This window comes from Phodopus roborovskii, unplaced genomic scaffold (assembly GCF_943737965.1).
Source record: "Phodopus roborovskii unplaced genomic scaffold, PHOROB, whole genome shotgun sequence".
Classification (NCBI taxonomy): Eukaryota; Metazoa; Chordata; class Mammalia; order Rodentia; family Cricetidae; genus Phodopus; species Phodopus roborovskii.
The window spans coordinates 25,258,356-25,279,566 of record NW_026126541.1 but is presented as its reverse complement, the minus strand read 5'-3'; the positions used below and the strand labels follow the sequence as shown (position 1 = coordinate 25,279,566).

Here is a 21,211-nt window from a genome sequence, read left to right as displayed (position 1 = left end):
AGATAAAAGATAAAAGTTTGTCTCTATCCTTTTATTTATTTATTTATTTATTTTGAGACAGAGTTTCTTTGTATAGTCCTGGCAGTCTTGAATGCCCTAGAATTCTTTCTATAGACCAGGCCTTGAACTCAGAGATTTGCCTGCCACTGCCTCCCTGGTGCTTGGATTAAAGGTATATGCCACCACCAACCAGCTATCCTTACTTTTAAAAGCAAGATTTCTCAAAGTATAATAGTTTTGAATTAAATGACATTCTTTTAAAGAAGATATTGTCAACTCAAGACAGAAACCAGTGGTTTGAAAACGTCCTAATCCTGTGACCTTTTAATACATGTTGTGGTAATCCCAACATAAAAGCATTTTTGTTGCAACTTCATAACTGTAATTTTTCTACTGTTATGAACCGCAATATAAATATTTGTGCTTTTGATGCTCTTGGGTGACTCCTGTGAAAGAGTCATTTGAACCCCAAAGGGGTCACAACCTATAAGCTGAGAGCCACTGTTGCTATCGCTTCTACTTCTACTAGTATTTTCTTCAATTCTTTTTAGCATTTCATCTTTAAAAAAAAAAAAAAGAAACCAAATTGACATGCTAAAACTTGCCTGACATTGTGGTTTCTTGAATGTTTTAGTTTACTCATGATGTAGACCAGGATTTTAAAAACACACAGAGACATACACACATATGTATGGAGTTTAATGACTCATGAGACAAATCATGTTTCTATGTATTTGTGTGTCTGCATGTATACTGCAATGGTTTAGCTAAATGAAATACTAAGAAGGAAAGAAATAGAAGGAGGGCCTTACTCTTGCTGATTTGTAATGCACTTTTCTCCCTTTTAAGCACAAGTGATATGTTGTTAGAATTTAAAAAAAAATCACAATTTTTTAACAAAAATAGTTTTCAAATTTGTTTCAAACAACTTGCTACATGGTTGAAGTACAGGTTTTTCCGCCCACCGCCTCTGGTCTTTGTCCTGCCGCAGTGCCAGCCCCAAATAATACACAGAGACTCTGTATTTGATACAATGCTGTTGGCCCGGTTACTTGTTTCTTATCAGCTAGCTCTGCCTTAATTATTAACCCATTTCTATGTATTTCCACGTGGTCTTACCAAGAGCGGAGGAATGGCGGTTCTGTTCTCTCCAGGCTCTCCATCCTGACCCCCTCTTACTACTTCCTTTTTCCTCCTTGTCTCCTAGTCCCGCCTATCTTGCTTTCCTATTGGCCAACAGTGCTTTATTCATTAAACCAGTATAAGAAACATATACAGAATGACATCTCCCATCATCTCCTCTTTTCTGTCTAAAATAAAAAGAAGGGTTTTAACCTTAACATAGCAAAATGTATCATATAACACATGGTTCTTTATTTCTCATTGGTTTTGTACTGTCCCTTTTATCACATTAAGTTCTACATTAGAGCTAACATTTTTGTGGATTTGTGTCAATTCTAGCCAACTGTAGCTTTATGGTAGACCAAAGCTACATGCTCTTTACCTTATTGTTGTTTTACTTTGTTAATATATTCTAGATTGACTTTAGAATTATGCTTTGGGTTAAAAAAAAAAAAGCCCACTATAATCAGGTGTCACTTAAGACTATTAAGGAGATACTATAAGCCTATAATTACCACCTTTCTCTTCCAGGGATGTGACATATTTCCATCTATTTAAATCTTACAAAATACTATTGAGTAAAATTCCAAACAATTGTCCTTGGATCAATTTCACATGTACTTCCCTAGTTCATTCTTTTTGTATATTATGCTTTCTGTTAACATCATTTGCAAGATATATTTGTTTTTGTTGTTGTTGTTTTCTTTTTTAAATTTTATAATTTTCTTTTTTACATATTGATCCCAGTTCCCTCTCCCTCTCATCCTCCCATACCGCAACCCCATCCCATTTCCCATCCAATCCCCAGGGAGGGTGAGGCCTTCCAAGAGGGCTCATCAAAATCTGTCAAGTCATTTGGGGTAGGGTCTAGTTCCTCTCTTCTGTCTCTAGGCTAAGGGAGTATCCCTCTATAGGGAATGTGCTCCTGAAGTCCTTTCATGTACCAGGGATACATCCTGGTTCCACTGTCAGAGGTCTCATAGACTGCCCAGGCCTCCTAACTGAGACCCACGTTTAGGAGGTCTGGGTTGATCCTATGCTGGTTTCCCAACTATCAGTCTGGGGTCCATGAGCTCCCCTTTGTTCAGGTCAGCTGTCTCTGTGGGTTTCTGCAGCCTGGTCTTGACCCCTTTACTTATCACTCCTCTCTCTCTTCAACTGGATTCTAGAAGTTCAGCTCAGTGTTTAGCTGTGGGTGTCTGCTTCTGTTTCTATCAGCTACTACATGAAGGTTCTAGGATGCCATATAAGGTAGTTATCGATCTCATTATCAGGGAAGAGCATTTAAGGTAGCCTCTCCACTATTGCTCATATTGTTAGTTGGGGTCAACTGAAGAATGGGTAAAGAAGATGTGGTACATTTACACAACAGAATACTACTCAGCAGGGAAAAAAAACCAACCAACTAACCAACCAACCAACCAACCAACCAAACAAACAAACAAACAAAAAAACCAATGGAATCTTGAAATTCACAAGCAAATGGATGGAACTTGAAGAAACCATCCTGAGTGAGGTAACCAAGTCAAAGAAGATGAACATGGTATGTACTCATACATGGATTTTAGGCATAAAGCAAAGGATCACCAGCCTATAATTCACACTGCCAGAGAAGCCAGGAAACAAGGAGGACCCTAAGAGAGACCAGATGGAAATTAACTATCAGGAAGGAGCAGGAGGAATGACTAGAAGAGATGGGAGAAAGGGAAGAGACTAGAATGGAGCAAGGGGGACAAATGGACAAAAGAAACATGTACAGAAGGACAGATGGGTTAGAGGTGAAACAAAACCACTGGATGGACATTCAGTATCATTAGGACATTAGGACACAGCTATTCCCACAGCAAGTGCCCCCACTGTTACCCTGCCCACCAGAAGGTGATACACCAGCCAGTGGAAACAGGAAAGGGAGGAGTATAAATCACTTAGCCAGTACTTACGGAGATTTTGTCCTACATCAAACCCCTATAATATCATGTCAGGGTTAGCATCAGCTCTCTGAAAGGAAAGAGCAGTAGGAAGGCCACATTATGTGGCCTGTCCCCCATGACTGTTTCAGCCAACTCTAATCTCCATGCTCGCCTGGAAGCAGTGGCTCCAGTGATAGAAATGCATCATGGGAAGAGTGGGTTCTTGTCCTAGAGTGTCATTATATGACCTTAGCTCAGGGTCTTGGTTTCTTTGTTAAATGTGGCCAAGAATTTTCTGATCTGATTATTTCACAGGGGCTTTGGGAAGATGAAAAACGTGGACGGATATATACCCACACACTTCCCTACGGGTGAAGTGCCTGAAGAACGTAAAATTGACCTTATTCTTTTTCATTTAACAAAGTGGTGGGTAGGTGGGGAGGGGTGTGTGTGTGTATGATGGAATTGTGTGCAAAAGGCTTGGTGACTCAAGGAAGAGCCCCTTTTCTCCTCAGTTTATATCTGGTCGGTGATTATTACTGCTTTCCTGGTGTTTTTAGTCATACCCTTCCCTTTCAGAAATGCCAAAGGTGCAAACACTGTTCCACTGCTAGAATCTGTCACCGTGGCTGCCTGAGCAAGATGCACAGAGACATTGAGCTTTTCAATAGGCATCATAAAGTTTTATTTAGGCAAAGGCTATATTTATCAGCTAACAAGTTTTAAATCACCCCACCACTCAAGCCATTTCTCACTTGAATATGTGCCTTTCAAAACACAGCAGCTTTCTTTGGCTGGCTTGACTAATAAAAGCCCTTACTTGGACAGGCACTGGTGATGTGTGGTCTTGTGAAGTGGAAATACACCCAGCACTGTTGGAATCACTGCTGGCTCTCACAGTCTCGGGCGGGGTGGGAGTATCTGTGGACATCCTTGTCTTATAGTCTTTTATAACATCCTTCTAATAGCTACTAGGGCATGGATTTCCTCAGCTATTTCTTTTCTAAAGGGCAAGAGGCAAGTGGAAATGGAAAGGTGCTAGGGTCTTTGGAAGGACTGAAACAGCAAAGTGACAGTGATCTAGGTATTGAGGGGGGTGGAGTCTGCTCACATTGTCAACATGTAACAAAATGTGCAGAAGGGGTGGAACAATGTGCTTGGAATGAGTAGCTTTGAAACATTTTAGTAAGGGCCTGGGAGAAGGATTCTGTAACTAACCCATTTCCCGATTTATAAGTTTTTCTTCCCTTGTAGGACATAAGTACGCCATTGTTATTAAAGGTTCAAAACGCTTTCTTCCCAATGGCTTCAGACATATATCTGTTTAAAACAAAATAATGAAGGCAGTTTAACGACTTTTTAGATACTCGAAGGGAAAAAAAAACAATGAAAAATATTCATCAAATATGGATGAGTGTCATGCAATAAATCACTTCATTATTTTATGTTAGAAACTACATTTTATTTTCCCTTCCTATGTTTTCAAAGGAAGTGACACCAGTTACACGCAGGCATTTTAGTTTTTTGCGTTTTGCCCATTTATTGCTAAAAGGCAAGCTATCCTCACATGCCAGAGGACCAGGTCCTTATTTGTAGATAAACCAGAAATCCCTGCCAGTGTCTATGTAGGTGTGCATGTGGCAAGAACAAGCAGGTGAATTAAACATTGCTGAGGGCAAACTCTTTGGATACATTTTTCCTAGTTTAGGAGTCTGAAACTATTATTTATTTCTTTCAAAATGAAGTTACAGGGGGCTGGAGATGTAGCTCAGTGGGCAGAGTCTATGGCTAGCATACACAAAGCATTGGGCTCTGTCCTCAGCACCCCATGAACAGGGCATTGTGACTGTGGTGGTTTGAAAGGCTCATTTTTCTGGGTGTTTGGTTCCTACTTGATTGAACTATTTGAAAGGATTAGTTTGTGTCTCAGTGTGTAAGCTCTCAGCTACTACCCTAGTGCTATGTCTGCTGGCTGCCAGCATCCCTACCATGATGGTCGTGGACCCAACCTCTGAAACTGTAAGCCCCAATAAACTCTTTCTTCGAGTTGTCTCGGTCATGATGTTTCATTACAGCAACTGAAAATTAACCCAAATCATAATCTGCACCTGTTGTCCCAGCATTCAGGAGGCAGAGGTAGAGGGATCATAAATTTAATGCCATCTTTAAATCTGTTTTTCAATTATTTAAAAATTAAAGTCAAGCAGTGGCAGTGCACAGCTTTAATCCCAGTACTTGAGAGGCATAGGCAGGCAGATCTCTCTGTGAGTTCAAGGCCAGCCTGGTCTACAGAGTGAGTTCCAAGACAGCCAAGGCTACATAAAAAAATCCTGTCTCAAAAAAAAAAAAAAAAACAAAAAACAAGAAATATGAAAATATAATTACATCATTTCCCTTCCCCTTTCCTCCCTTCAGCCCTTTCCATTTCCACTCCTCACTCTCAAATTCATGGCCTCTTTTCCTTTAATTATTATTGTTACATATATGTATAAATATTGAAATAAAATATTCTGAGTCTGTTCAGTATTGCTTTATGTATGTGATTTCAGAGTTGACCACTTGGAACTTGATAACCAGTTATGAGTCTTCTCCCTGGGAAAGGCTCATTTTCTCTTTCTCAGCGTTCCTTAGCTACCTGTAGTTCTTTGTTCAGGGGTGGGGCCCCATGAGATTTCCCCTTTCTACCTTAACCTGTCCATTGCTGTCCTTACAGGTCTTGTACAGGTAGTCGCACTGCTGAGGTATCCTGAGTGCAGCTTCCCTGTCATTTCTAGAAGACACAATTTCATAGCAGATTGATTTCCTGGTTCTCTGGCTCTTCCATTTTTTCCCATTCTTCTGAAACGTTCTCTGAGATTTAGGTATAGTAGTAGGTACGTATCCCCTGGGGCCAGACATTTCATGATCAGTTATTCTTTGCTTTTTGATCAGTTGAGGTTTCTGTAATGCTCTCCATCAGCCACAAAGAGGGACTTATTTGATGAGTGGTAAAGTTATGATAATTAGTCTGACAATGCTACTACCCGAGCCATAGATGAACAAAACCCCATCACAAGGCATGAGAAACCCCTTTTCAGTTGTTGGCCAGGAGAATCCAAGAGACATTCTCAAGTAATATATGCTATTGCCGTTGGCCTTTGCTGCCTCCCAAAGATCAGTTGTAAGACCTTATTACTGAGGGTACTTTGGACATGGTACACAGAAGGATAAGGCTATATCTGACCTGAAAGCCTCCTCCCTGAGACAAGTTTTGATAGTACTGGAAGGTGCTATGCAAGCTGGCTAACAAGGGAAGGAAGGAACCAATAGTCCTATTTAGCTGTGATACCTATGACCACAACAATGACCAGCATGGCAAGATATCCTTAAAGCAATAGTAGTATTCATATCTTGGTGGTAAGCAATAGCTATCTAATAGGACTCAAAGTCTTCTCAACAAGATGAAAATTATGCCTAATACTAGAAACCTAGCTAACTACTCCAGGCACATAAGGTTATAGACTTTAGAGGGGAACCTACTATACCACCACTTAACAAACCAGCAGAACTCCTAACTGTACTTTAAACCTTTACACTTACAATTTTTTTAAGACAAACTAATGGACAGCACCAACCATGGGGGAATCTAGTGCCAAAGACCGATAAAATTCCTCTCAGTTCTGCTTTACTTACATATGAAGACTGGAATTTGCTTTAAGGCTAACAAGTATTGTGTAACTTGGGAAATAAGGATGATTCATGTCACTTTCTGCCAACCTCTACTGTGTCCCTTTGTGGGTCAAGCTGCACTCCAAACTGTAGTCTGGTGACATATGTGACCTACTACTCAGAGCCTTAATAACTTCGAAAGTAACTAAGAAACAAAAGTTAATCCACATCTTAAAGAAATCTTGCATTTCAACAATTTATAAAAATTTCAATACAAGAATATGTGTGAAATTACAAAATGAGACTTTGTGATGATTGTTCTTTATTCAGAACTGAAGTTTTCAAAAGGATAATAAATTTTTGGGCCCTTGAATGGGAACTTTGATTTAGTATAATTCTGGAGATGGGTTATTTGTCTCTCATGAGCACCATTTTAGTCCAGGAAGAACTGGTCATGGAAAATCAGAGAAGCAGAGAAAAGGGCAAAGTCTAAGAAATTATCATTTTACTATGGGTGGTAGCTATCAAAATTATAATATTGTTTTTAATATTTCATATGAAAAGGACAGTTAACTGGAGACATTTTCCAAGTAATTTCTCTCCACAAAATGGAAAACATAGTAATTAATAACAGAGGTCTGTGAAAACAAAAATCCCCAAGTCAATGTAGAAAACAAGGGCATAGACCCTAAATATGATTCTTTAAAGCTTCCAGGATGCTCAAGGCCGAGGCAATGCAGCCGTCGAAGTTAGAGTGAGTGAATCCATCCCCTCCACACACTAGGGAAGGGTTGAGGTGAAGAGTCATCTGGCCGGGACAGTTGGCAGCTGAGTTTATAACCTGAAAAAAGCAAAAAATGAAGAAAAAAAGGTTGGAGTTGACATTCATTGTGCCGATGCCTGGTCATGGCAATGCCTACTAGGGTTTTGCTACCTGGAGAAATTAAACTTTTTTACACATGGAAAAATAGAGACTATCCCAAAGGTTGCCTCTTGCCAAAATGTTTGCATATACATTATCATGTTTAAAATTTCAATTACAAAATAAGTAGTAATGCATTGAATTCCTAGATTTGTAGATACTATGGTCTGAATGCTCACCCGCCCTCTCTAAATTCAAATGTCGTTACCCTGTGCTGAATAATTTTATGCCAACTTGACACAAGCTAAAGTCATCTGAGAGGAGGGGACCTCAAGGCAAGCCTTTAGGGCATTTTCTTAATTAGGGATGGCGGGGAAGACACAGTCAGTTGTGTGTGGTGCCATCCCTAGGCTGGTGGCCCTGGGTTCTATAAGAAAACAGGCAGAGAAAGCCCTGAGGAGCCAGCCAGTAAGCAGCCCCTCCATGGTCTCTGTATCAGCTCCTCCCTTTAGGTTCCTGCCCTGACTTCATTTGATGATGAATAGTGGTATGGAAGTATAAATCAAATACTTCCCCCTTAACTTGCCTTTTGGTAATGGTGTTTCACCACAGCAATACTAACTCTAACTAAGACAGCTCCTGACCCCAGTTGGTGATGGCATTAGGGGAAAGGACCATTGGGAGGTGAAAGGCACTGTTTAAGATAAATGCCCTTATAAAGTTGCAGAGGGAGTTGTTGAAAGCTTCTATCATGGGGACACACTGTTAAAATTTACCAGCTATGAAGACGCAAGTCCTCAGCCTACAGTGAACATGCCAATGCTTGGCCTTGGCCTTCCCAGCCTCCAGGAAGGACTGTGAGAAACATACTTCATTTGCACACTCAGTCTAGGATACTCTGTTAAGCAGGGTGAGGAGACCGACATCTAACCCCTTCTTCCTCATGTATTTTCTGAGTATTGTTCTCCAAGGTCTTGTCTCAGCATTTGAGCAGCTGAATTTTAAAATACCACATTCCTGTCCTAGCCCAAAGAGTGACTTCCTTCTGCTATTTGCTGAGCACCTCCTATGTGTTGGAAGGCCTTTTAGATTTGTAGGCTGCATTTCATGGGTATATCCACCCGTACAAGTAATTAAGTGGTATCAATCCATGTAGGAGACTGTGTTGAGTTGGATGGATGCATGGGCTTGCTAGTCAAGGTCATTCCAAGGAGAGGCAGCAGCATATGTAAGTATCTATTTTGTATGTGTTTAGGAAGCTATGGAGCATCAAGTTACTCTGTCTCTGTGTATGCCTGTACATACATGGGTGTTGGGGTTGGGGGTAGTGTAGTGGCATCTATCCTTGCCAGTGTATTTGTGTTAATGGCCAAACCCCTTTGGGCATGGCTTCAGGTGTGGTTGGAACTTGGAGGAAGGAAGCATGAGGCAGGACTCACTCTCTGGATTCTTTCTCTTAGGTCACAGATCGGATTTGAAGGGCAGAGAAAGGCTTTGGCGGTTCTTTATTATCATCTGTGTAAGTTGTTCCCCAATGAACACCCATTTATCATTTAGCTAGGGTCTAGTAAACTCATTATCACACACCTTCAGGATAGTGTAGAGGAAGAGATATGGCAGAAAGGGCAGTTAGAAGGTGTACAGATGTTCAAACATTAAAAATATAGTAACTAATAAGTACAAATAGCCAGTGTACTACTTAAAGGGAGGAGAATGAGATGAAGATGGAGACTTATTCTACTCTTTTATAACAAGGTCTATCCATAGTCTTTGAAATGATAGAGGCAGAGGTTATTCACAGAGTCAAGTGGATGATGCCATTAAGCACCCAGAGACAAGAGAATAAGGGGGAATGAAATTTAGTTATGTTGAACACTGAGCCGATTGGCTACTGCAGCATACAAACTCCATAAAATACTAATACAGACAAGCTTAAGACAGTGGGAACTTAGCCAGCCTTCACGCCAGGGCTTTATCACACTAAATATCTCATGGTAGGTCTCTATCCAGTGGTTTCATGGAGGGTAAGTACCACAGTAAGGGCTAAGAGGATTTCGCTTCCTCTAACATCAGGGAAAGAATGAAGACATATAACACATTATTAGGACTATGGCATGGAGATTTTAGGTACTAGAGTGAGGCAGCACATATGCTTAGAATTTATTTTGCATGTGTGTTTCTGTGTGTGCGTGTGGTATATGAATATGCATACTTGAGTGTGTGGATGTGGTGGACAGAAGCTGACAGAGGCTATCTCTCTCTGTCCCTCTGAACTTTTCTTTTTTGAGACAGTCTCTGAACTTGAAGTCACAAATTTGGCTAGGCTGAGTGGCCCAGGAGCTCTGAGATTCTCTGTCTCCACCTACGCAACACAAGCATTACAGGACTGACTGCTCCTGTCTTCTTCTATAGGTGCTGGCTTTCTCAATATGCCATCTCCCCTAGGCAATCCTTAGAATCTTTTAAAACAGCAATCCTCAACTTAACAAATGCTGCAGCCCTTTACTGCAGTTCCTCATGTTGTGGTGACCCAACCATAAAATTATTTTGTTGCCACTCTATAACTAATTTTGCTACTGTTACAAATCGTAATTACCTGATATGCAGATTTGATATTTGACCCCTGTGAAATGGTTGCTAGACCTCCAAAAGGATCATAAGCCACAGGCTGAGAACCAGTGTTTTAAAAGCAGAAAAGCTTTGCAGAGACATCCTTGTTTATATGTTATGTTTTGTCTCCCCTGCTCCTCGTTACTGAAAAATTGAGCCCACAGGCTTCATTCAGCATGCTAGCCAAACAAGAAAGCTGTTTGTAGCCCTTCTATTTTACTTTAATAAGAGGTAAAGATCTCAAGACACCTGTGTTATTCATATACAAACACAAGGCTGACAGCCTCATATTCACAGTTTTCTAGAGGCTACTTTATAGAAACATCTACCCAGAGATGATAATCTTGAAACCTTTGGGCAGTACACTAGCAAATATTAGGGGCAGAGAAACACAGACTTGGGTGTTCAATTTCTGCTTAGGTGGGATTTTAACAGGTTGGATTATTTGATTTGTGGACGAAATGTCAAAGAAGGAAGGGAACTTCTAAGGTCTTCGATATTCAGGTGGCAACATTCATGATTTCAAAATGAATGTTTAAAGTCTGAAAGCATGGGCATTTTCATTTGCATGGAAACAGGACAGACGGCAAGGAGAAGAATGGCAGGACCTGAGCCTAGCCTGGGAGGCTGGGGGCTTTCTGTTACTATGGCTCTCCATTAATCAGGAAGACTTGAGTGCTTTCATTTTATTCTTCAGGTGGATTTAAACCACTTAGAGAAAAATCTTGGCCTTTTCTGCTTTGAATTTATGCATATAATGCATCTAAGTTTATAGGAGTATTACATTAGCCACCCGGGGCAGGCAGGAGTTCTTTCTGCACAGCCATGCCACACATGTAAACCAGAGAAACCTGCATTTGCACAGGGCCGTTTCAGCCCTACATGCACGTTAAATACATCTATTGAGATGTGGTTCCTGGCTGTGGCTGGAAGCATAGCCAGGGCTGTATTACTGGGAGAGATTGTGGTTTTGACAATGACAGGATCCTCTCTCGCAAGACTCTGCCTCACATGGATGAAAACATTTGCCAAAACACACTCCATGCTTTCATATTTTCCTCACTGGGTAATTCCACCTTCAATGCAATGGGATTGATTTCATCCAAACTGCTGGCTGGCTAATCAGTGGCCTACTTTTTCAGCCATGGGATCTGGCATCTGGCATTTACTACTGAGTAAATTAAATTATATGGCACTGACGAATTACCAGCTCACAAGTGAGCAGAACATTTTCCCTAGAGCTCCCTTCTGCTTATTATTTGTAAGTTTAAGAGTGCTCAGGCTCATTAGGGAGATGGCAACTGGAAGGCACTAAAACCACCACAAGTGGGAATTTCATGGGTGTGTCCTTACATACTCTCTGTGTGGATGTGGACCAATGAGTTATCCCCCACGTGTGAATTTCCTAGATGCATAAAGTTAAGTAACCATTTAAAATGCTTTGTCTTTACAATTATACAGAATGTATTGGGTTTTGTCAACTTGACACAAACCTAGACATTCCTGGGAAGAAGGAATCTTAATTGAGAAAATTCCCCATAAGACTGGTAGGGAAGTTGGTGACATATTTTCTTGCTAGCTGATTGATGTGGGAGGGCCCAGCACATTTGCTTGGTGCCATCCCAGGCAGGTGGTTCTGGGATATAAGGAAACAGGCTGAGCAAGCTAAGAAGCAGTGATCCTCATGCCTTCTGCTTCAGCTCCTTCCCTGCTGGAGCTCCTGCCCCCCCCACACCACAGCTACTGACTGTTACCTGGAGGAGTAAGATGTAATAAATCCTTTCCTCTCCAAGTTGCTTTAAATCATGGTGCTGTACCACCTCTATAGAAACTCTAAGACATAGAGTTACATACGCATGCACACATGCACATACATATTATTTTAATCATAACTATAAATACATATTTTTGTGAAAGAAAATGTTAATGAAGAAATATACTAAGTAATTCTTCCTGAGGCTCATTCCTATGGCAACACAGAGCTGCTGACCCCTGACAGCCATGCTTTTCCCCATACCATCCATCCTCTTTCAGTACCGTTTAGAACATAGATGACATGGTTTTCTTATGAGTGAATCATTCAGTTCTCTTGGAGTTTCCCCTTGAGCCACTGTTATTCCCCTCTGCAGGTTCAGACCATACATTATAGAAAGGGTTTAACTGGAGGTTCTTTCCAGTGGAACAAATGTTTCCAGACAGGGGCTAGGCTGCTTAAACAATTAAATAATTTGTGGTTCAGGGGTTGCCTGCTTTAATGAGAAAATAACCAAACTCACATGTATGAAACCCATATCTTGAATGTCTCCTGGCTCCTTGTTGGTATCTTATAAATGGGTGAAATAAGACAAGTATTAAATAGGTTAACCGAGGGGATATGGCAAAATACATAATAAGTAGAAAAAGCCCCTGAGTAAAAAGATAGTAAATGAGTGGCAGGGCCTATCCAATGTACAGCACCTTATTGTCTGGATTTTAATGGATCCAGCCATATTGGTTCAAGTTCTTCATTATCTCAGTTTATCCAAGGGAACAGCGTCATGTAGAACTGACAGGAATAGCTACTATTCAGAGAATCGACTTCTTTATCTACAAAGATAAGCTGATTAAATCCAGAGCCTAGTCTGGTTTCTCCAACAGTGCCACAATGGATCAGGGTGACATGTACAGGAACTCCTGCCAGATATCACTAATCAATTGTGGTATTTGTTTCCACTGAGCCCAGAAGTAGCTGCAACACCTTTACTTCAGTGCTCCAGGGAGCCACTACTAGTTGATTAGAGTTGGCAGTGGTTAGGATCCTATTCACCACCTATAATCAGAAAACTAAAGAACAAATGTAAAAGAAATGCAGGAATAAATTACTTTTTTTCTCTCTCTTTTTTTCACTAAGGCTAGGATAGCCTCATGCCCTACCTTTCTCCATACTAGAGACCTTTCACTATGAAGAAAAAAGGGTTGAAGCAGAGTTGCTTCTGCTGTGTTAGAAGTTCAATGACAGTCCTATGTAAAAAAAAAAAAATGTGGTACATTTACACAATGGAATACTACTCAGCAGGAAAAAAACCCAAAAAACAAACAAACAAACAAAAAACAACGGAATCTTGAAATTTGCAGGCAAATGTATGGAACTTGAGTAACCATCCTGAGTGAGGTAACCCAGTCACAAAAAGAGAAACATGGTATGTATTAACTCATATATGGAATTTAGACATAGAGCAAAGGCTCACCAGCCTATTCATATCACCAGAGAAACTAGGATACAAGGAGGAATCTATGAGAGGCATACATGGTCCCTCACAGAAGGGGAAAGGAACAAGATCTCCTGAGCATATTGGGAGTGGATGGGTGGGGAGCAGTGAGTGGAGAGGGAGTCAGGAGAAAGAGAAGGGGAGAAGAGGAGAACATGTGGGATCAGGAAGATTGAGTCGGGGGAGAAATAGATGAGAACAAGAAAAGAGATACCATAATAGAGGGAGCCATTATGGGTTTGAAGAGAAAACGGACTCTAGAGAAATGTCCAGAGACCTACAAGGATGACCCTAACTAACAATCTGAGCAACTGTGGAAAGGCTACCTAAAATGCCCTTCCCTGAAATGAGATTGATAACTAATTTATATGCCATCATAGAGCCTTCATCTAGTAGCTGTTAGAAACAGAAGCAGACACCCACAGCTAAACACTGAGCCAAACTCCTGGAATCCAGTTGCAGAGAGGGAAGGAATGATAAATAAAGGGGTCAAGACCAGGCTACAGAAACTCACAAAGACAGCTGACCTGAGCAAGGGGGAGCATGGACCCCCCCAGACTGATTGCTGGGAAACCACTTTTGGACCTCCTCAAACCCCCTGAACATGGGTCTCAATTAGAAGGCCTGGGCAGTCTATGGAACCTCTGACAGTGGAACCAGGATGTATTCCTGGTGCATGAAAGGTCTTTGGGAACACATTCCCCATGAAGGGATACTCTCTTAAGCTAGAGACAGGAGGGAGGCCTAGACCCTCCCTGTGGAGTGGGTGGGGAATGAGATAGGAGAGGGGTTGGGGGGCATGGGGGAATGGGAGGGAGAGGGAACTGGGATCAATATGTAAAATAAGAAAAAAATAATAAAAAATTCGAAAAAAGATGATATTAAAATTTTGAAAAAAAATTACTCTATATGCCCCTACAGACTATGGCCTTTCCACAGAAAGTCATACCTGGCCTCCAACTGTATTTGGAAAGAAAGTGTCTGCAGGTATAGTTATGCACACCACATATTAAAAAAAAATCAGAAATTGTGGGAAAATAGGGATGGAGAAGATGACTCCTAACATATAGAGCTCAGAGCTAGAAACCAACAATGCCATATCATGGTAAAGTGGTTAGCAGCCCCACTATCCCAGCCTCCACATCCAGCTGTGGTGATTCGTTCTCTGCCACCAAACCTTGCACTTTGTGCTTCTCCTTCAAGGTGCAGGCTCTGGAAAGCAGCTGCTTCTAAGAGATGGTTTTGATATGAATTAAGAAATATGACCTAGGATGCAAGCTTTTTTCATCAATCTGCCATTTTGGTGCAGAGGAAGTGTCTTTATGGTTTCATTGCCTGTGTTTGCATCTAGTAGAAGAACCTGGTGTGGTGGGAATCTCTATAACTCTTGAGGCCATTGAAAAATTACTGTGTGGACAGAAGAAGGCATTTCTGAAGTAGAATTTTCAGTTTCTTCCCTACAATACTTCTCTCTCTCCCCTCCCTCCCTCCCTCCCTCCCTCCCTCTCTCCGTCTTTCTTCCTTCCTTCCTTCCTTCCTTCCTTCCTTCCTTCCTTCCTTCCTTTCTTTCTTTCTTTCTTTCTTTCTCTCTCAAGACAGGGTTTCTCTGTAGCTCTCTAGACCAGGTTCTTGTTAAACACACAGAGATCTGCCTGCCTCTGCCTTCTGAGTGCTGGGATTAAAGGCGTGTGCCACCATTTCCCAGCCCCACATTCTTATATTCCATTCCACTGAATGACTTTAATTCCTCTGAGTTTGTATGAGTCTTGATAGCAGAGATGGCTAAATCCCAATTTGTGACTTTAATAGTAATATTGTATCTTCAAAAACAAAGCAAAAACTTTATTAATTCTGGTAGATCCATTCAGGATGACTCTTAAATTTTATCTGAATTCAGGGAAACTATATTGTCTCCTAGTTGCACATTTACTTGCCTGAGATAAATTCCAACTACCAATGTCTTCTATCGTGTGTGTGTGTGTGTGTGTGTGTGTGTGTGTGTGTGTGTGTGTGTGTGTGTGTGATATTGGCCAAATTAGCAGGAATACAGAGCTATGAAGGAACAGATGGACAGAACTGATAGACACATTTTCACAGCTCCTTGCCTTTTCTATCATGCTGAAATGTAAATCTAGGCCATGATATCAGAATAAGTGTGCCCATATCTTAAAGGGCCATTACAAGATGGGCCTGTAGGAGGAAATTAGGTCATTGGGGATGTTTGAACTTTGACCTCTCTTGTGCTTCTCAGTGGTCATGTAGTGATAATTTACTTCTTCTATGGACCTTTCCCATTACCAAGAACTACCTTGTCCAGGTGACTATGGACTGAGGCTTCTCAAATTATTAGATAACATAAATATTACCCTAGAGTTTTGTTTTTTTCAGAGCTACACTGTCCCAGAACCACCAAGCTAACAAAAAGTATATGTGTCTGTTGGGATGTAAACATATTCACCTTAATTTCAAAACCTGGGGAATCTAATGGTTCACACTACTGCCACAGTGCAGCTACACTTCAGCGAAGTCAAAGGTTTTAAGTAGTGTTCTAGAGAGGACACATGATAAAAGCTACAGGCATCAGAGAGCAAAGAGATCACTTTTTCTGGGTGACTGTCATTCAGTGCCCATGACTTTAAAATTCTTTCTTAAAAATTCTCTATATGCTTATGTTTTTGTGTTAAACAGGGAACAGTATACACAGAGTATATATCTGTTACATCTCTGTATCACTAAGAATAGTATTAAAATATCTGTCAGTCACATACTTAATATCATGGAAAAGTGACTCAGAACTGGAAAGATAATGACAAACTTGGGTATTTATTACACCTTTTTGTCCATTTTTAAACCTATTTCTTTGAATGATTCGCCACATGTGACTGGTGACTTCTAAGGGTCCCAGTACCACCTCATCTCATGCCTTAGAATCTAACAGTCATAAAGAGCTTTCTCTACACAAGTGGACCTTCCTGTGGAGAAGATAACTCTTAATTGGGCTGTCTTATTCTGTTTGTCATCTTATCTTTCCTCTGGTCTACTCATCTCTTCAATGTTCTACTACATTTAATGGTGATTTCATAAACCCATTTCTTTATTGCACTTTTGGGAAAGTCTTACTGTATTATGGATGCTTGTCTGCAAAGCCTTGCATCTAGTATGACAGAGAGCTACTGTAAAATTACTACTGGCTACAATATGTCCTCAGTGTGGGAGAAAATGATGTGGTTTGGTCAACTCTCGGTGGGGCTGTTCACTTTATTGGTATTTGTGTAGCCAATTTTAATAAACCATTGGGCAGATGCAAGATGAACGTGCCACAAATCAACGATATGATCCACAGAGCCGCTCCAGTGATCTCAAACTGCATAGACACACTTTGCTGACATTGAGTTTGATTGCTGAGGTCTATGTTGGGTCTCTTTTAAAGTTTTGAAAGCACTGAAGCAGCCTATTTGGATAGGCTTTATTCAGAACAAGCACACATAAAAAAACGCCATATGGCTTCCTCCAGCACCTTCTCAGTTAGAACAGGCAACACAATAGTTGCAACACATGTCCCTTTAGAAATTTTAATTTAATGGAAAATTGCCCTGCCCTTTAGCAACTTTTAGCATATCAACTCATTAATTATTCAAATATTTGCCTTGTTCCTAGATGTTGCTGGGTACTATGAGAGGGCACATAGATTTTAATTTCATCTGAATATAAATGTGCTACAGCAGTCTTCTGGTGAACCTGATTGCTTTAGCTTGTAGAATGCATACAGCCAGCCCCTGGGTGGTGGTGATGGTGCATGCTTTTAATCCCAGCACATTGAGGGCAGAGGTAGGCAAGATCTGTGTGAGTTTGAGGCCAGCCTGGTCTACAGAGTGAGCTCCAGGGCTGGCTTCAAAGCTACACAGAGAAAATCTGTGTAGAAAAACAAGCAAGCAAACAAACAAACAACCCCCTCCCCAAAAAAAAGAAGAAGGAGAAGAAGGAGGAGGAGGAGGAGGGGGAGGAGAATGCATAGAAGCAAAAGTGCTTCCTTGTGGCGAATCCAGAGATAAAATGAAAAACTGTTGTTCCTAACTCACCATTCCTTCCCATGGTCAATTTGATCAATGCTTCATTCTCCACTCATTCAACCTGTCTGCATCCCCTTCTCCCATTCTCCGTCCATTCTCCCTGATGACCCTGAAGCCTGGCCCTTGACTTTCCTTTCTGGTCTTCTCTGAAATGGGGGATTAAGCTGAGAAAGGATTTTGGCTTCTTGAAATGACCTGCCTTCTACTTTTAATACCACAAAAATAAAAGGGTTGCCTTTGTGCTCTCAAGAGAGACAATGATAGCTTATAAAAGGCACAGGTAGTTTTAAAGTCAGCTTAACTGAAGTTAAAATTAAACACAGTAAAAACATCTGAATATGGACCATTCTGTAACTTTGGCAGTGTCCACAGTCATATAACCACTATTAGATATAATATGGAGAACATTTCAATCTTTAAACCATATTCCCTCATGCTCTTGTGGTGAATCTTCCAGCCCCATCCCACCCCTGTGATCACTTGTCACTGTATGTTTTTCTTTACTAGAGAGTCATATAGGCAGACTTTGAATCTGACTTTATCTGTTCATCTTAATGCTTCCAAGATTCACTCACATTATTGACATTTTTCTTTTTATTACTGAGTAATTTTTCATTTATAAATAAACAAATATTTTCCTACTTTTAGGTAATGAGTACTTGGCGTATTTCCAGCTTGGGAAAATTATTAATAAATCTGGAATGCTAACTGGAAGGTGGTTTTGGTGCGAATGTGTTCCTTTCTATGACTGGGTTCACTGGCTCACATGGTGAGCATATGTTTAACCTAGTAAGTCGGTGCAACTTGTTTCTCAGAAAAGCTGTGATACCTTGCCTTTTCACAGTGACATAGCAGAGTTCTAGTTCCTTCACATCTGTTCCAGAATATGCCAGCTTCATAAGTTTTTTACATGAGCCATTTTTTAGATGAGTAGTAGTTTTTTATTAAAGTTTTAAACTGCATATCCCTAATAGCTAATGATGTTCAGTATTCTCTCTCTCTCTCTCTCTCTCTCTCTCTCTCTCTCTGTGTGTGTGTGTGTGTGTGAGAGAGAGAGAGACAGAGAGAGAGAGAGAGCATACACATGTATGTGCTTACTTTTCTTTCATCCCTCTTTGTATGTGGTAAACAACATAAAACTAATAGGTACATCCATTGGCGAACACGATTAATCCACTTCTTTTTTAAACAACATTTTCTTTTTATTAACATTTTAAAATAATATAATAATAATGATAATAATGTTTTGAGACAGGTCCTGGTTGTCCTGTTACTCTGTAGACAAGATTGGCCTTGAAATCACAGAGATCCACCTACTTCTCCCTCATGAATGTCTGGATTAAAGATGTGCATTGTCATGCCTGGCTTTTAGATGACATTTTTATTATTTAAAACAATTTTTAAATTTAAATATATTTGGTAATATTTCCCTCTTCCAAGTCCTTTCAGATCCTCTTTCTCCTCACCCAACTTAAGTTCTTTCTCAAGAAACAAATAACCCCAAAAAACAACAAAACTCCTCCAAACCAAGAAGAAAAAACCCAAAACAAACAACAGCAATAACCCCCAAAGCACTCCCCAAAACCCAATACCCAAACAGAAAAACAAAATGAAACAAAACAAAAACAAAAAAAAAATACCAAATTGTAACCAAATGAAAGAAGATAAAAAACTGCAGGCCATTAAAGCTGGTCAACTACTCCTGAACATGAAGCCTGCCCTAGAGTGGCTGATATACTCAGTGTTGTGTCTGAAATGTCCATAATGGAGATGTCACATAACTGGAATCATTTGAGATATGACCTTTGTGATTGCTTTCTTCCATTTAGCATACTGTTTTCAAGGTTCATCCATGAGCTAAATTCTATAAGTAGTTAATCAATTTTTATGTCTGATTTGTAGTTCAGTGTATGGATATGCCACATTCAATCAGTTGATGAACATTTGGGCTGTTTATACATTTAGGTATTTTGAATACTGCTGCCAAGAATATCTGAATACAGTCTGTTGACTTTTTTGAGTTTACAACTAACTGTTGAGTGGAATGACATGATCATAATTTACTTCTGTGTTTAACTTGGAACTCCCAGCTGTTTTCTTAAGTAATTGAACCATTGTATATTCCTTACAGAAAAGTACAAACATTTCACTTCTCCATATCCTCACAAATATTCATTGGTTTGTATTTTAAAAATTATAACCATCCTCAATGAAAACTATTATTTTATATAATTAACTTTGCTAATAAATTTATAGCCCTAAAGGTTGTAAGTTCATCGTTTATCTTACTGTGATCTTGCTATGCACTTGCCTGATGAATAATGATGCTGAGAACATTTTCATGTAATCATCTGTATTTCTTTGACATGATGTCCATGCAAGTCCTTTATTTACTTTTAAATTAGGTATTTCCCCCTGTTGAGTTGTAGGACTGAGTTCTTTATATAGTCTCCATGAATATTCTTATCAGACATGTGACCCATCCATATCTTTTTCATTTGTCCTTTTATTTTCTTTTACAAATATTGTTATTTCCTTTTATGTTTTGGGTATTTTGCCTGCATGAACATTTGTGAACAGAGTGCATGCTTGCTACATGTGGAGGCCAGAACAGGGTGTCATATCCCTTAGATGTTGAAGGGAATTTGAACCCAGGTCCCCTGAAGGAGCAGCCAGTACTCTGGCCAGCCAGAACTCTTATCTGCTGAGCCATTTTTGCTAGTCCTTTTTTACTCTCTTGATAATCCTTGAACAAGCAAAGGTTTAAATTCCAAAGTAGCTAAAATTATATTTTTTTCTTTTATTGTTTCTCTCTCTCTGTGTGTAATATTTATAAGACTTCCAAATATAAGGTCATGAAGATTTACCCATTTTTTCCTAGGAATTTTATATTGTAGTTTGTGTTTTCTACTTTGTATTGATTTGAGTGTGCTGTGTGAAGCAGAAGCCAGCTTTGTCCTCTCTTGCTTCTGGAGGTGCAGCTGTTTCAGTGTCCCTGATGGTGAATTTGATGGACTTTGGAACACTGTTAGAAATCAGCTGATTACGTGTAGGTTTGTTTCAGAACTCTCACTTGTGTGTCAATCTCATTCAGCCTTATGTTACTTACTTTAAAGTGATAGCTACAGCTTTGTAGTAGTTTTGAAACAGAAAAGTGTGAGTCTTCCAATTTAGCTTTTCTTTTAAAAGATTGTTTTGGGCTATTTAGGGAACACTTGAAATTCTATTTGAAAAATCTTGAATCAGTTTTCTAAATATATTATTTTATTTTTAATGTTACATGGCATGTGTATCTGGTGGAGTCCAGAGGCATTGGATCTCACGTGAATCCTGCCAAGTTGGAATTATAGGTGGCTGTGAGTTACCAGCCTGGTGTCCCCTGCAAAAGCACCGCCCACTCTTAACCTCTGAGCCATCTTTCTAGCCTGTTGAATTGGGTCTTTTATTGCTGCTTGGGCAAGTATGATTTGGATACAGAGAGCAGTAGACTTGGGCATCGCTTTGGGTATTAGTGCCTTTGACAGGTCTAATCGCCTGTCTTTCAATTCATGCATCTTCTGGTTCACTTAGGTCATTGTTCCTTCTTTTAACAATGACCCGGTGATTAAATCCAAATATCTTTTATTTTTTATTTATTTTATATAACCAAGTCCATTTAAATGAAAACAAACATTTATAGACAATATTTGGGAATTTGGGCATTGTTCTTTCCAAACTACTTCCTGCTGGTAACCAAATATC

The 21,211-nt window shown here is 40.0% G+C and overlaps 1 protein-coding gene across 1 annotated transcript in view; it reads right to left on the bottom strand.

Annotated features, from left to right (window-relative positions):
* Positions 1 to 6,989: 6,989 nt before the first annotated feature.
* The window catches only part of Rnls (renalase, FAD dependent amine oxidase), a 252,975-nt gene continuing 238,753 nt past the window's right edge, over positions 6,990 to 21,211 (bottom strand). Inside the window, exon 7 of the mRNA XM_051199847.1 lies at positions 6,990 to 7,521. Coding sequence (XP_051055804.1) covers positions 7,369 to 7,521 — 153 coding nt within the window. The 3' untranslated portion in view covers positions 6,990 to 7,368. The remainder of the gene's footprint in view (positions 7,522 to 21,211) is intronic.